We start from the raw sequence: 15,573 nt of genomic DNA, 5'->3' as shown, positions 1-15,573 counted from the left end.
CATTGATGAAGTCTTCCATTAAAAAAATAAAACCCCAAAAAGAATGTGTGCATCCCTGTAAATGAAAAAGGAAGACCCAAATTTAAGTTCATTCCAGTGAGTGTTAGAGAGTATCAAGTGTGGGCAGATTAGGTAGTTAAGATAGATTAGATTAGGCATATGGTTAGGATTATGATTATCTTGATCTTATCTTGATTATCTCATTAGTGCTTATTTAAGCACCGCTTATGCTTAATGAAAATCATCCGAGAGATTAGGAAAATCTCAAAAATTATCAGTAAGGACAGGACACTCCTTAAGGAGCATTTAAATGCTCTTGGAAACTTCAATCTACACATGTTTTCAGACTTAAATGCTCCTTAAGGACAACATTGCTTTGCCCATTAAGACTCTAACACACATTAAGACTTAAAAAAATGGAAAACACTTCTAAACATAGGAGGGCAGGGGATCGTTTTGCTACCAACCCTATAAAAAAACAATCTCCAGCCTGTTGTACAAAGGAAAATTTGACTTATTGTTTTATTTATGTTATCAATATAGATGGTTAGCAATGAATGGTCTTCACTTATGCCTCCATGCAAAAGAGGTGTCCCATGTGAAAGCTGGCCACAAAAATTATAGGGAGGTGTCCCATGTGAAAGGGTTCATATTCAACGACAATAACAACACATTATTGGATGCTAGGACTACATGATCCCCCAATTAATTTTGGGTCACGGGAGATCCAAACCAAGGCATTTGAAATGGACGGTTCAGATCAACCTAGGTGGAACCCACTATGCCAAACTGGACAGAACCTCATTGTATCACGCCCTAGTGAAGAATTCCTCCTATTTAGAGAATGCAACCCAAGTGACTGACTAAAAACCCATCACAAAATTTACTGTGGATCAAGGAGTTGGTGCATATTTGCTACTCAAAAAAAAGAGTTGGTGCACATGGCCACATACATGTGGAAAATATGAAATTCATTGCATTGTAATTGAGAGATGGTCTGTCTGTACTAGTCCACCAAGAAATATGAACCTTCAATCATCGTGATGAGGCTCTGAATCTTGGACTTGCCTCTCCGGGCCTTTGATAGCAGCACGCCCACTCGGCTCTCCTGGCTGAATCACATCCATTGCCAGATTGCTCACTGGTTCAAAAAATATAGAATCTCAATTTTCAGTAAGATACAGACAGATGAATGATGATACCCATGGGAAATGATATTTCAACTCCTGCTTTTCCAGCATTTCACCCCTTTTGTTAGTCTTTTCCCAGAAGTGGCTGCATTTCCACCCCTTTATTGTTTCTCTTATCACGAAAACAAAGTAATTTTCAGGAAAACACGAACAAAAAGGGATTAAAATTTCAGAAAAGGGGGTGATAATATCATTTCATTATAACTATATTAACTTTTAGCATGGTCAAGTTTTCTAAGGTTAACATGTGAGACACCTTGTGTTTTGCTTGGTAGTAGAGTATGAGCTACAAACAAGCACCAAGGATTCCTATATAATTTTCCAAAAAAAAATAAGAGTGCTATGTACAAGAATCTAGGAAGACTTATCCCAAGAAGAGAGTGAATAGCCCCTTAAAAATTGCAAAAAAACAGTGTAACATCCATCCCCGGGTAAATATACATGGGGAATGATGAAAAGTTTGGCCAGCTTGGAAATGAAATTTACCTGCCATTACAAACCTCCCAAGGCCGGCCTTCACGAATAAGATTTCTTTCTGGTATGTGCTGATGAATTTGGTCTGCAGGTTGAGAAAAGTATTAAATCATTCTAACAAGGCAGTCAGTTACTCGGTTACAACCTGAATAGCGGTTCTAAATAATATACACTTACTGAAAGCCATTTGACCTTTCAAGGGTGCATTTCATGACTAGAATATTGGTGGCGTACTAAAAAAGATCCATCTAGAGATCGTAGGTAAGAGTAGTTTACTACATGCAAACAAGTCTTATAAGTATCCGAGTTCGATCTAGTTGATAAAATAGATAATTAACTATGATCTATGGACACGGATTCATGTGTTGAGTGTCAACATGGATATAAGGTGTCCGACACGGCAACCCTGAAAAAAATCTAAAAATGGGGACACGCTCATATACAATACTTTTTTTTATGACATACGGTATTCCCACCCCAATTTTAGGGCAGGACTACTCCCTAAGGATGCACGCAATCACCCATAAACCACGAGCATCGGGTAAGCCCAGGGGGGTTCGAACTCGCTTAAATGGGGAGCATACCCATGACTTTAAGCCAAGAGCCACACTCGTACGGGTTACTAATCATAATTATTGATTATTAATTACTGATTACTAATCATAATTTATGAATTAATAAATATGGTATTCATTTAACAAACTAATAAATCTTAGCTAAGTAACTACAAGTCTAAAAAAAATGAGATAATCAAATAACAGTGCATTCATTAATCTAATCTAATTATATGATGTCTCTGATATGCATTGAAAAGGATAGACTAATAGGATAAAATGAATATAATATTGGAAGTAGTGATTGTTTAATATTATAGATTTAGGGGAGGGAGGACAATAACAAATATTAGTTAAAAAAGTTAATGATAAAAAAGAACGTAAATACTGTATTTTATAATAAATAGTATTTCACCTATGATTTGTGGACACAGCTAAAATAGAAAGTATATATAATCATAATTTGTTGATATGGATTCATGTGTCGAGTTTCGAGTCTTTCAACACGGATAGGAGTTGTCTAACATGGCAGCATCTAAAATTTAGAGATGGTGACACGTACATAAATATAAAATTACTCATTACTATGATAATTTGTAACAATATAAATATGGTATTATTTTAACAAACTAATAAATCTTAAGACTTAATCAACTGTAATCTAAAACAAACATGAGACAATCAAATAATATTGTATTCATCAATTTAATATAGTTCTCTTCCGTCTCCAATATACACAAGAAAGGGAGACCAATATGATACAATGAATATAGTATTGGAATAAGAGTTTGTTTAGGGTTTTAGGTTTAGGGGGATATAACAACAAATATTAGTTAAAGAAGAGCTTTAATAGTAAAAGAGGTAAACACAATATTCTACAATAAAATAGAATGTCACACTTGACACGGTACAAAAACTTGTTCAGACTCCTACATTAAGTCTGACACTTCTAGCAGTACATTTAAAGGTGCCCAAAGGAGTGTCGACACATGTGGACACGCGTGTCGTATCAGACACGGCACGACACAGGTGTCACCAGTAACTTTAAAGTGTTGGCTAAATCATAGTATTTCACTCGACACTGCACAATAATGTGTCCACATTAAGTCTGATAGTTTTAGTAGCATGTTCACAAGTGTAGAAAGGAGTGTCGATACTTGTCGACGTCGGTGCCGACACATGTAGGCACGCGTGTCGGTTGAAAATTCAGAGTGTCAGCTAAATCATAGGTCATAAAAGAGATCCCTCTACTAATTTAACAGAGACCATCATGTTGATAAGGGAAAAATGGGTAGAAGAAATTTGGAAGAAAATATCCTATAGAGGGATTTGATTTGGACTGATCTGTTTCATTTTACGAGGAACGGAGGTGAATGAGTGGTAGATTAAATCTCTAGAAACTAGTAAGAACAGGGTACAGAGGCGGTTATGTACATTTTGGATTAAATACAAGAAAAAATACAAAATGCCTAAAATATCTGAAAATTTTGGACTATGGATTGCCATATCATTCTGGCCAAACCAATTAAATTGGGATGCAATGAGTCTGCCTAATCCATTTTTACATGGTAATCCTTGACACCAGAACACTGCAATATGGTAGGTATACCAACTTTTGAAATATAAAATCAAATAAACATATGAAACTTGGAAGTTTTTCTCACAATTTACTTAGGCTTTAGCAAAGCAGGGAGGTGATACAGTGCCATAATAACAGCGATAAACTATCATATTATTGAGATATAAATGTGAAAGAGGCTTACAATGTTACTGTTTGTGAAAGCCACAATTTTATCAAGTGTCTCCTGATGCCTAAAAAGGAGGGGACGCAGATGCCTCCTATACAGTTGTGTTGATCCCTGAGAGTAAAGAAAACCACCCGTAGAGTTGTGCAAACATGTTAGAAACCTTTTAAATAATATTCACCAGGTTTAAAATTCTGTAATAAAAAGTAATAGTGCTACATAAGTAAATTAGAGATGTGAAGCAGAAACATGTGGCAATAAATAAAAAAGATGAAAAACCACCACAAAAGAAGAATCTAATTCTTAGATTTAGCACTCATTTTCAGACATCATCAACAAATCTACGATTGGAAATGGAAAAAGGTAAGATGAACATCCCAATGTAGACAGAGATTAAGAAGAGATTGCATGACTGCATTGAAAGAATGTTCTGACAAACGAGCCCATAAGCAAATTAGTCTCAAAAGCACTCTCAATGATATCCAGTTGCACCACGAACCCTATCTCATAATGAAAAAAATGCTCATAGTTGAAACCTCCTTCATCAATTTTAAAGATAAAACATAGATGCATCTCCCAGGAAGGAAAGGGTAATTTTGGAGGTATTATCAAGAATGACATAGGGAATTATGGCTGGCTATTAGTTGAATGAAATTATGAAGGGATGGGTTGCTTTAACTAAAAGCCATACATGCTGGGGTTCAATGTGGTAAATTGTGTCTGGATTACTTTCTTTTGCTAGTGAACGTTATCAATGAAGAAGCATCTTTCCCTTGGAAAGTTGTATTGCGGCTGATATTATGAAATGCCTTGAAACCCATCGATGCTCATATATATGTAAAATACAAACTCCGACTTCAAGTGTGCCATGCACAAAGCCAGATAGGTAAAGGGCATGAAGAGTTTGCTTGTCAGGTATGGAATCTGATGACGAATGGACAACTGAAACCTTTCCTAAAAACTCCAGTGGTGACCATGGTCAAATGTTTCAAGAGCAAAGAGGGTGAGATAAGTGTCCTCTCGTGCTCAAGATTGGTGACGGGGTATAAAGAAAATTACTCATTGTGCCCAAATACAACAACCCATCGATGCTCATATATATGTAAAATACAAACTCTGACTTCAAGTGTGCCATGCACAGACAGATAGGTAAAGGGCTAGACGAGTTTGCTTATCAAGTGCCCTTCCTAAAAACTCCACACTGTTGGCCATGGTCGAATGCTTCAAGAGTAAAGAGGGTGAGATAAGTGTTGCTCTAGTGCTCAAGATTGGTGACGGGGTATGTAGAAAATTAGATGGTTGTACCCATATACATAGCTAATTACCTTTCTCCACATCGAAAATTTCCACAAAGAGTTACCTAAAACTTTCCAGTCTCCTAAACCCATTCCAAACTCTTAATTTCTTTCCTAAACTTCAATCCCTCCTGAAGTTGCCTAGACAAAATGACAATGTTTCCAAGTCTTACGAAGTTTCCAGGTTCTTCAGAAAAAGGACTATACATTCATATACCTACCAGCACTTAACAAAACCTTTTTTTTTTTTTGGAGAATCAACATTTAACAAAACAATCCATAACAAAATAAGACCCACTAGATCATAAACTATAATGACCCATCATGCCAATTCCTGAGATGTGTAGAGCCTTCCAAACCCACTATTGATGTTGGCATGCTGTTTTGGTTTCCTTAGGGCCTACTTAGGAATCAATCAATCGTCTTCTTCAGTGAAGTGCTCTTTGTTGAATGATGCACTAGTCAGAGAACTTTGCCCCCATCATATTTTGACTAAATAACTGAAAATCTTACAAATAAAAAGAAGAACCAATACAATGTGGATATAGTAAAATACATTTTTTTTACTTGTCTACTAGATGTCCATATGAAAAATGAGTTAACTCATGAAATTAATAGGCTCATTGGCAAAAAAATATCATGTCAAAGTTTCAAAATCCATCCTCGAAGACATACATTATGAGACGGGAATTGGAGCCACACGAGAAACGCAAACTTCATATAATAGTATGGTGGGAACCTGTACACATCACAATGTCTCAAGGGTTTGAGTCCGTAATCAATATCAAGAAAAGAATTCAGTTTCAGATGTTTGTGAACAATGCTAAATAAAAAACAAAACAATTGAATGCAATTCTTTCACATCGAAGACAACCCACCAATTCACAAGATCTCAAATCCATATTTTGGGCATGCTTATAAGCACTAATGGGAGCATACAGAAGTAATCACATATTAAACAAGAGAAGTTTTAAAATTAGGAAATGCATATCATGGAAATATGTGAAGCTTATCCATATTATCATTGGTGGTTTAAAATTCCTTTTAAATAATTTTGCTCAAGTTTTTTCTCAACAAAACCAAGGCTACTTAAGAGTACATTTGACAATGTATAGACTAAGGGAGGCTATTTCTGTCATTTTCAAACAAAACAAAAAGGGAGGCTATTTCTGTCATCCAAATATGGCAAATGTTTTGTGTTGTCTAATGAGTTTTTGTTTCAAACATAAAAAATGTCTTGGTTATATGATCATAAAGGGTATTTTGCTCAAGTTAACAAAACGTAGAAAAATAAGAGTGCTTGCATGGAAAGAGCTCATTCTATCTCTCCACGCAAGGACATTGTTTCTCAGCTTAAAGGGTTATCTTAATGATCACCATTAGGATTTCTCCTATGATCAGCTCTTGGGCCCAACCTACACCATATGTATGCGACCAAGTTTGTGAAATTGGCCAACCACGAATTCGACCAATTGCTATAGATCCCATCATGATTAGATGATCCTAGCCCCCCTGTTCAAAAAGGTGTCTTTTAGAGTTTTTTTTTTTTTTTGGAAGAGTAAGAAATTTTATTAAAAAGAAGAATAAGGTATAAACGCCACCCCATGGCAAAGAAAACCTTGAAAGGGGCAAAAAAAAATTAAGGAGATACACCACGGAACAAAGAACCACTCCTCAGGGAGGGAGAGAGAAAAAAAACAAAAAACTCAAGACCCTCCTTATCCGCCCCTTCTCTTGCTAACTTATCCACCCCTTCTCTTGCTAACTTATCCACCTCGCTATTAATTGACCAATATACGTGCTGAAAAAATATGTGCGATCCTTCCACACGATCCTAAATTTCATTAAACCAATGGAGGAACCTCCAAAGGGATGGAATGACTTCCCTTGAACCATCTTATAACGTTTAAGGAATCTCCTTCGACGATTAATCTACCAAAAGAGCTGCGCTTTAGAGAGTAAGCCCTGGTGGACCGCTCTTATCTCAGCCTCAGAAGAGTCAGATATGCCAATAGACCCTGAGAAAGCCCACGATGTTGCTCCTTCCTCATTTCTCAGTAAGCCTCCTATCCCTTCCGGCCCAGGGTTCCTCAAGCTCAATCTGTCAAAGTTAAACTTCAACCACCTCGGGCAAGGAGGGCTCCATGCTGGGGATGACCTCTCAACCTGCTCCCTGCTGTTGCATACCTCGCTCCAGTGGTGTCACAACTCATAGGCTGAGACGAACCAAAAGGTTGGAAGGATTCTGACCCAAGCAATAGCTAGAGCTATTATCCTTGTGAACACAAGTGGGCACTTTTAACGCGCCCATCGAATACTCTTGCATTCCTTTCCTTCCAAAGAGCCCATAGGGTAGATAAGAAGACCACTTTCCAGAGAATCTTTCCATGCTTCCTCCATGGAGCATAAATCCAATTGTTCAGGGGCTCTGTGAGCTTGGACGGAAATAACCATGCTACTCCAAACCTGCACAATACTTTGCTCCAAATTTCCTCAAGTAACTTACAACGGAGGAGTAGGTCCATTGTCTCCCCTGACTCTAGGCAAAGAGAGCAGTGGTCTATAATGAACATGTTGCAGTTGCGAAGATGATTAACCGTACGTATCCGGCCGAGTAGGTTTGCCCATCAAAAGGCGGAGCAGGAATGTCCCACACCTTGGAAACTGGAGAAAGTCTAGGGCAAGGGGCAAGTTGATGGTGGAATGATTTTGACGTTGAAAACACCAGAAGAGCACCAAGTCCAAAAGCCTCTTATCCTCACCAGAACTTCTAATGAAACACTTGCCTAATATCTCCAATAAATTCGCTATTTGATTTATCTTTATCCCAAAGAAATTCCTTTTGAAATTTATTTTCCATGATACCTTATCCGCCACCCATTCAAAATTATCACCACCAAATGCCTCTTTATCAATCGCCACCACAAAAAGTCCAGGGAACATATCCTTCAATGCTTCAGTATGGCACCATCTCACATTCCAAAATCTAATCACGTCTCTCGAAATCATCACATAGCAAAAAATCTCCCATAACAGTCTAGCAATATCGAACACCTAGTGACATGCATGTCACACTTGTCTGATAATTTAGTACATACCACATTTCACATGCAATATATATATATATATATATATATATATATATATATATATATATATGAGGAAAGTGTTGGTGAGCTTAAGCTCACCAAACTTATGGTGAGCTTAAGCGCCCAATCACATTGGGGCCTACTTTGTTAGGATGATCCAAAGCATTCATTATATATATCTTAAGCGCCCCAATCACATGGGTCCCACATTTTCTGTGTTGATCCAAACCATTCATTTGCAAGGCCCTATCATAGATAGGGTGTGTACCAAAAATCAGCTCCATAGGATCATCCTAACCCCTCCATTTGTGGAGGACAAAAATGGGCAGATTTGTGGACAAATAATGTCTGTCCATTTTGACCTCCACAAATGGATGGGTTAGGATGATCCTATGGAGCTGATTTTTGGTACACACCCCATCTATGTAAGGGCCTTTCAAATGAATGCTTTGGATCATCCTAACAAAGTAGGCCCCAATGTGATTGGGCGCTTAAGCTCACCATAAGTTTGGTGAGCTTAAGCTCACCAACACTTTCCTCATATATATATATATATATATATATATATATATATATATATATATATATATACTAGCAAAAAACCCCGTGCGATGCACGGGCCGTCAAAGAATGTATGGATCACATCATTGGTTGATCTAAACCGTCCATGTGATGGAACACAACATAAATAGGTTGTGCCCCAAAAATCATTTCCATAGGCTGATCCTAGCCCTCCAATCTATAGAGGTTTCCATAATTCCTCTTCAATCGGATGATTAAGATCACCCTATAGATTTTTTTATTAAAAAAGCATAAAGGAGGGGGTAAGATTGAAATTTTGTGGCTTTAATGGGTACCTTTGTTAAAAAGCATAAAGGAGAGTTCTCTACACATATGAGAAAACGGTTCCTACACATATGTGTAGAGAGTTCTCTACACACTAGCTTAAAATACAGTGGGGGCCCACATTGTTTGGGTGATCCAAGCCATCCATTTTAAAGGCCCTCACATAGATAGGGTGTCTACAAAAAATCAGATCCATAGGATCATCCCAACCCTACGATTTGTGGAGGTAAAATGGATGTCTTTAAACCTTCACAAATTAGTCCATTTTTTGCCTCCACAGTTCGAATGGTTAGGATGATCCTATGGATCTGATTTTTTATGGACACCCTATCTATGTGAGGGCCTTAAAAATGAATGGTTTGGATCACCCAAATAATGTGGCCCCCACTGTATTTTAAGCTAGTGTGTAGATAACTTATCTACACATATGTGTAGGAACCGTTTTCTCTCTCTCTCTCTCTCTCTCTCTCTCTCTCTCTCTCTCTCTCTCTCTCTCTATATATATATATATATATATATATATATATATATATATATATATATAAACAGTCTAGCAATATCGAACACCTAGTGACATGCATGTCACACTTGTCTGATAATTTAGTACATACCACATTTCACATGCAATACATACATACATACACACACACACACAAGTACACATTTTACATGCAATTCATATAGATATAAATATGTAATGCATATTGGCATAGCATACCACTAATATATTTACGGTTTTGGTTTCGGTATGCATTTCGGTGGGGTGGAAATTAAAATATTTCAGTGGTTTTGTGTCGGATTTGGAGGATATTTAAAACCAAATCAATATATATATATATATATATATATATATATATATATATATATATATATATATATATATATATATAGAATGGTATCAATTTACGGTTCTTAATCTCTGTTTATTGTTGTCTCCCAGATTTACAGAGGTGCTGTGAGAAACCAGTACACTGCCCTGATCATTTGAATAGAAGATCAAGAGATACTTTGAATTATTATTTTTAAATGGTTAGATCAAGATATAATTCTGATATCAAATAATTATTAACTCACCATACCCAGAATTTGACCAAAATAAACATAAATTGATATTCAGATTAGCCAACGAATGTTAATATAAATGGATAGCATTACAGCCTAACAATTTAAAAAGGATATGGAAGAAAAACAAGGAAACAGAAGAAAACTCTTCATCTAAGATGAAGTTTCTATAAATAACCAATAAACATAGAAGGTCACAATGCTAATATTTTCAATCACAATGGCTAGCCAAAAATAACATCAGCCTCACAAAATTACAAAGATAGTAACCATCCTTCGCCATCCACACCAAACCATGACTAAAAAACAGATCAAAATGAGCAAAGAAACATACCAAGAAAGGATTTGATCCGAAAAGACTTCAGCAAGACTGAAAGATCCATATACTACATAGAAGAAAAGGAAATGTAATTAACAGACATCACAAAGATTCGGTCATAACAGTTTAAATGATAACAAATGATAGGGTTAACAAGTCATATACTTTCCACGAAAAAGAAATCCTCTTTAAGAATAGTGTTTCCTTGGCCATAAATTCATTTCAGAAATAATGAACATGCTTCAGCCTCAAGACAAATGAGAGTCAGAGATAAATTGCAAATAAGCAAATATGTTCCACTTGATCACTGTACAGTTTATGTTTTTTTTTTTTTATCCTGTACTTTCCTTGGGACTTCCTCGGTCTCGTTTCTTTAAAGGGAAGGCATCATTTTAAAGAATTCAATTTACAGGATGAGTTATTCAGCTCCATAAAAAGGTTGTTCAAGGCATTAGAGGTTCCATGGGAGAAAAAAAGAAGAAGATGAGAAGTTGGGGTGGAGTGTGTGTGTGTGTGTGTGTGGTGTGTGTGTGTGTGTGTGTGTGTGTGTGTGTGTGTGTGTGGGGGGGGGAGGGGGGGTTATCCCTAGTCGGATATGCAAATTACCCGCTCAAGTAGCCCTAACCGTGAATATGTTTATGGATCAATGGGAGCGCTAAAATTCATTTTGCAAATGATTATAGATGTCTGGAAGGAGCCTGAAGAAGAGTGGAAGATGCAAATTTAAACTGAAGTTTTATGAAGATGATTTACTAAAAGAAGAGCTCTTTCCTTAAGAAGATTAAAAGAAAAAAAATAAAAAATAAAAAGAAGATTAAATATCTTATCGAAAACAAGCAAGCGGACTACTAACCTGACCAATATAAAAGCCACCTTTCTTGTTCTTTTTTATCTTTCTCCTCTATAGCCTTGAATGTAGAGTATACAGGTAAAGCAATCCCCACCGAACAACTGAAGAATCCAAAAAAAAAAAAAAAAATTACGCACAAATACACAATACAAGTAAACAAATATTGAGGAAGAGAATTCAAAAAATCAATTACATGCAATACAAGTGAACATATATTGACCTGACATCTCATCTAGAAGTCCAATATAAGGCCACAAATAATAATTGTGGTTAAACAAGGCAGAGAACCTTATCATTTTCTATTTATTATCTTGTTCTGGTAACAATATAAACAATCTTAAATTCCTCAAAAATACTATGATTAAAAAGATGACTTCTCAAATATGGACCGACACAAGGTAATGCTAGCACTGAGCATTCATTAACAAGCTCCATAATCTAAACCTTTAGATGTCATCAGTATATATTAGAATAAATACAAAAGATTGAACAAGCTTTTCAGCAAACTACACCTGACACCTTTTTTACTTCAAATTACATAAATTTAGAACTCACCATGCTGTACGGATGACAATGTTAGAACTAAGTGGAACAAGCAGCAACCCTAACCCAACCTGCAGTGGCTAGATAAATTAAGCATTGACTGGTAATTTAATTACAATCAAATAGCGAGTAGAGATGATATGGGTCCCAAAGCCCCATTCCAATAAAAAAAAAATCAAAGCAAACTACGAAACAGATTCAATAGTCATTTTCAAAAAAGAAAAAAAGGAAAAAAAAGAAACACATTTAATAGAGTTTGCAATACACCGCAGCCAACAAGTACATAGCTGAATAATTTCCTAATGTAGTTAATTTAACATAATAAAGGACAGGAACTCCTGTCACATATTGTTGATAAAATTAATGTCATATAGGCAAAAAATATCATAAATCTGTGACTGTTTCCATGAAAGCTATATAATAGCCTAGACCAGCACTAGCAAAGGCAAGACCAGCAACAACAAAGCTGAACTGTAGCTTTTTTTAGTAACTTTATGACCCGAGGAGCTTCTCGTCGGCCCTCTGTACATGTAAATAAAAGAGAAGGATTTCTTAATACATCCCCTCCGAGCTCAAACTAATCAGTCCCTTGCATGACTCAAAGGCCCTCACCAATCCTTCTCTGCATTAACAAGACAACACTTGGTGGTTGCTACTTTGGCATGTAGTGTCAAGGCTACGTACGATTCCACTAGGTTGCATACAATACTACAAAAGCAGCCATGATGAAGACAAGTAATGTTTTTGCTTAAGGATGAACCCTTGACATCTATATTGTGGCTTACTTGGTTTGCATGTTTCGTTAGTCCGGTCATGAGTTAGCAGTATTAAATATGCACTTTCAGGTATTAAATATACGCATGTCGAATCGTAGTAAATATACATATGTCGCATCAGGTAAGAAGAGCGACATTCTTCTGCAACAACAAGACAATTAATCCGCTAAAAAATTCCAAGAGTCAATCCAGCACTTGCCCAACTCGATTCACTTTTACCTTGGTCGAGTTATTTCCTGAGTCCAAGTTTTCCCTACCAAGTCAATCAGAACTCCCATGACTCTCCCGTGTTAATGGAAAATTTATTGTGTCAATCTACCCGAATGAGTCGACACCCTTTTACATTGGCCAAGTACTCTTTGGAATCCAAGTTTTAACATTGGATTGAACTATATAGAATGAACCTGGAGGAGTTTAACATCATCTAACACTATTTCTTAGTAATCTGTTTCAAAGTCTCAAAAGTTCTACCATTCAAAAAATATATCACAAAAGTTCTACATTTCCATTCACACCTTGAAGGAGCCTATTGCTTTTCAAGGTTCTTTCATTCCTCATTAGAAAAGGCTATGAAAATGGAAGCAGAATTCCTGCAAAGAAACAAAAGCTGGGAAATGGCTGGTTTTCTAGAAGGAAAGCAATAGATAGACTAAAAACTGATCTTTAAATGAGACCTAATGTTTGAGGGAAACAACTCCAAGCACATCTAATTCAAAAGGTAAACTATCTACTAAAAGGTTATGCATGGAATATCTCACTGATAATCATTGTATTAAATTCCTCTCTCGAAAGAGTGCTTTGATTAATTGTTGGGATTGCACACTTCCTTCTCAATGTCATTAATTACATTCTTGAAATGTAACGAAAACCTCTGATTATCTGTCAGAATTCTGCAATCTATTTAAAACAACATTCCAACGATCAAGAATTTGATCCATTGATCAAATTCTCAATCGGTGGCAGTTTGATGATCTAGAGATCAATCACAGATCTAATGCTAGGATTTTATGCCATTAAGTAGATCTCCGTGGAAGGATGTGATGATCTCTAAACATGAAGTTTTGATCAGATCTTTTGATGATCAATTAGATTGATCAATATTGTCGGTTGGGTCTTGATCAGCAGTCTGAATTTGGAACTTGATAAGTATAGGGGCCATTGCAGAGCCACAATCCTCATTTTTCCATTCAACAATCCATGGATTACTTGCATCAAGATCCAAAGATCAACAAGAGACATGATTTGAAAATCACTCATAGAGAAAACATTTATTGTTATGGGCGCCAAGAATAAATGGAGTAAGGAATAGTTGGATTGGGATAGGTAGCCCACCAGATTACGTGGCAGCATCATACGAGCCACAACAAGATGAGTTTATGGAAGTTCGGGCACGAAGGAACCGAGTACATGCAGATCTCTCTCCAGGGCAAGTAGATTGACTCTACTTAGAACAAGCAAAGAAATAAATCAACGGCTGATCATTTGTGAATTCTTGAGTTGGGGCCATATCATTTCAGAGTCCCTTCCTGTTGCTTTGCCCGAGTGCCCGAAAAATAGGCAATTCTTTTTGAATTAATACTTGATGTGGCTGGTGCTCGGTAGCAGCATCCAAAGACATGGTTTAAGAAAAGAAAAAAAGGCAATGCTGAGTTTCTCCTGGTACTCTAATTGGTACGACGATCCATAAACCAATGGGAGTGACAATCCAAAACTTTTCGGGTCTAGTCATACGGGAATCCTACTTGACATAGAGCTGATTTTCAACATGAGTTTAAAGCCAATGGGCGTAGTTTGAAGGTTGATTAGTATAGAGATCATCAAAGGAGAATCTTGTACACACCCTTTTTATTTTCTTTTGTTTACCTTTAAAAAGTTCTAGTACATCAAGTAGATCTCCCAAAGGCCTCATCTAGTGACTTTCCTCCCAGGGAAACCCTGAGGAAAGCCATCATAAATTCAACTTTCCACCCCTTTTAGCATCTTTCAATTTGTCATCATAAACAGATGGAGAAACACAAACCACCCCTAAGATTCGAAGAAATTCAAAAGATTCATCTTGCACACTCTTCATGAAGCCATCTCAAAGAACATGAATTCACATTTATCTTAATGCCAGACAAATCACAACATTCATGAGGTAATCAATTAAAGTATTAATTAACATAATTATGCTTATGCATGTTACCAATCCAGAGAACAAATCACTCAAAGGTATATTTAAGGGAGAGATGAATCTAAGTAAATCATAGTCACAACAAGAGCTCTCTGATTTTAATGAATACAACAAAACCAAATAATTAATAATAACAATAATGATAACAGAGATTAGGGTTTGAAAAGAAGGGTTCAATTGGAATAGAAAAGTAGAGATTAGGGTTTGAAATTGGCGTACTCCGCTGGTCATGGAGGCTCCGATAAGAGCAGCAGCCATTTCTCACGGAATTTCGAGGCGATAATGAGAATGATCGAGAGATTTTACATGGAATTTGTTGAGGATTTGCAAACCCTAATTTACTTATTTTTGCCCTAACTTTTCTCCCCTTTTTTCCCCCTTTCTCCGTGTACTTCTCGTTCTGCTACAGTCAAAAGAAAGGGGGTAAAATGACGTGTCATTCGCTTGGGGTGGACTCTTTGATACAACATAGAAAAGGGAGATGATAAATCCGCACCTCCTGTAGGATAATCCGCACCACTTTAGACGTCAAAAAGCGTTAAAAGTCTGCCACATAACCTCCTTTCTTGACGCCTATTTATGGTTAATGATGCGAATTATCCTACAGGGGGTGCGGATTTATCATCTCCCTAGAGAAATTCTTCTCTAACGATCACT

General features: G+C 36.7%; 1 protein-coding gene across 1 annotated transcript; it reads right to left on the bottom strand.

Annotated features, from left to right (window-relative positions):
* Window positions 1-860: 860 nt before the first annotated feature.
* LOC143854805 (HVA22-like protein k) lies at window positions 861-15,348 on the bottom strand. The gene is made up of 8 exons (XM_077364912.1): window positions 15,136-15,348; window positions 11,980-12,038; window positions 11,428-11,525; window positions 10,590-10,641; window positions 5,934-5,997; window positions 3,982-4,077; window positions 1,677-1,749; window positions 861-1,141 (listed from the first exon to the last, which is right to left on the bottom strand). Exons 1-8 carry the CDS (start codon window positions 15,172-15,174, stop codon window positions 1,032-1,034), a joined length of 591 nt encoding a protein of 196 aa, XP_077221027.1. The 5' UTR covers window positions 15,175-15,348; the 3' UTR covers window positions 861-1,031.
* Between the last annotated feature and the right edge of the window lie 225 nt (window positions 15,349-15,573).

The sequence above is a fragment of the Tasmannia lanceolata genome, unplaced genomic scaffold (assembly GCF_043159265.1).
Source record: "Tasmannia lanceolata isolate RefF3 unplaced genomic scaffold, GAP_Taslan_0.1 ptg000020l, whole genome shotgun sequence".
NCBI lineage: Eukaryota > Viridiplantae > Streptophyta > Magnoliopsida > Canellales > Winteraceae > Tasmannia > Tasmannia lanceolata.
This window is presented reverse-complemented; position numbering and strand designations above follow the sequence as displayed.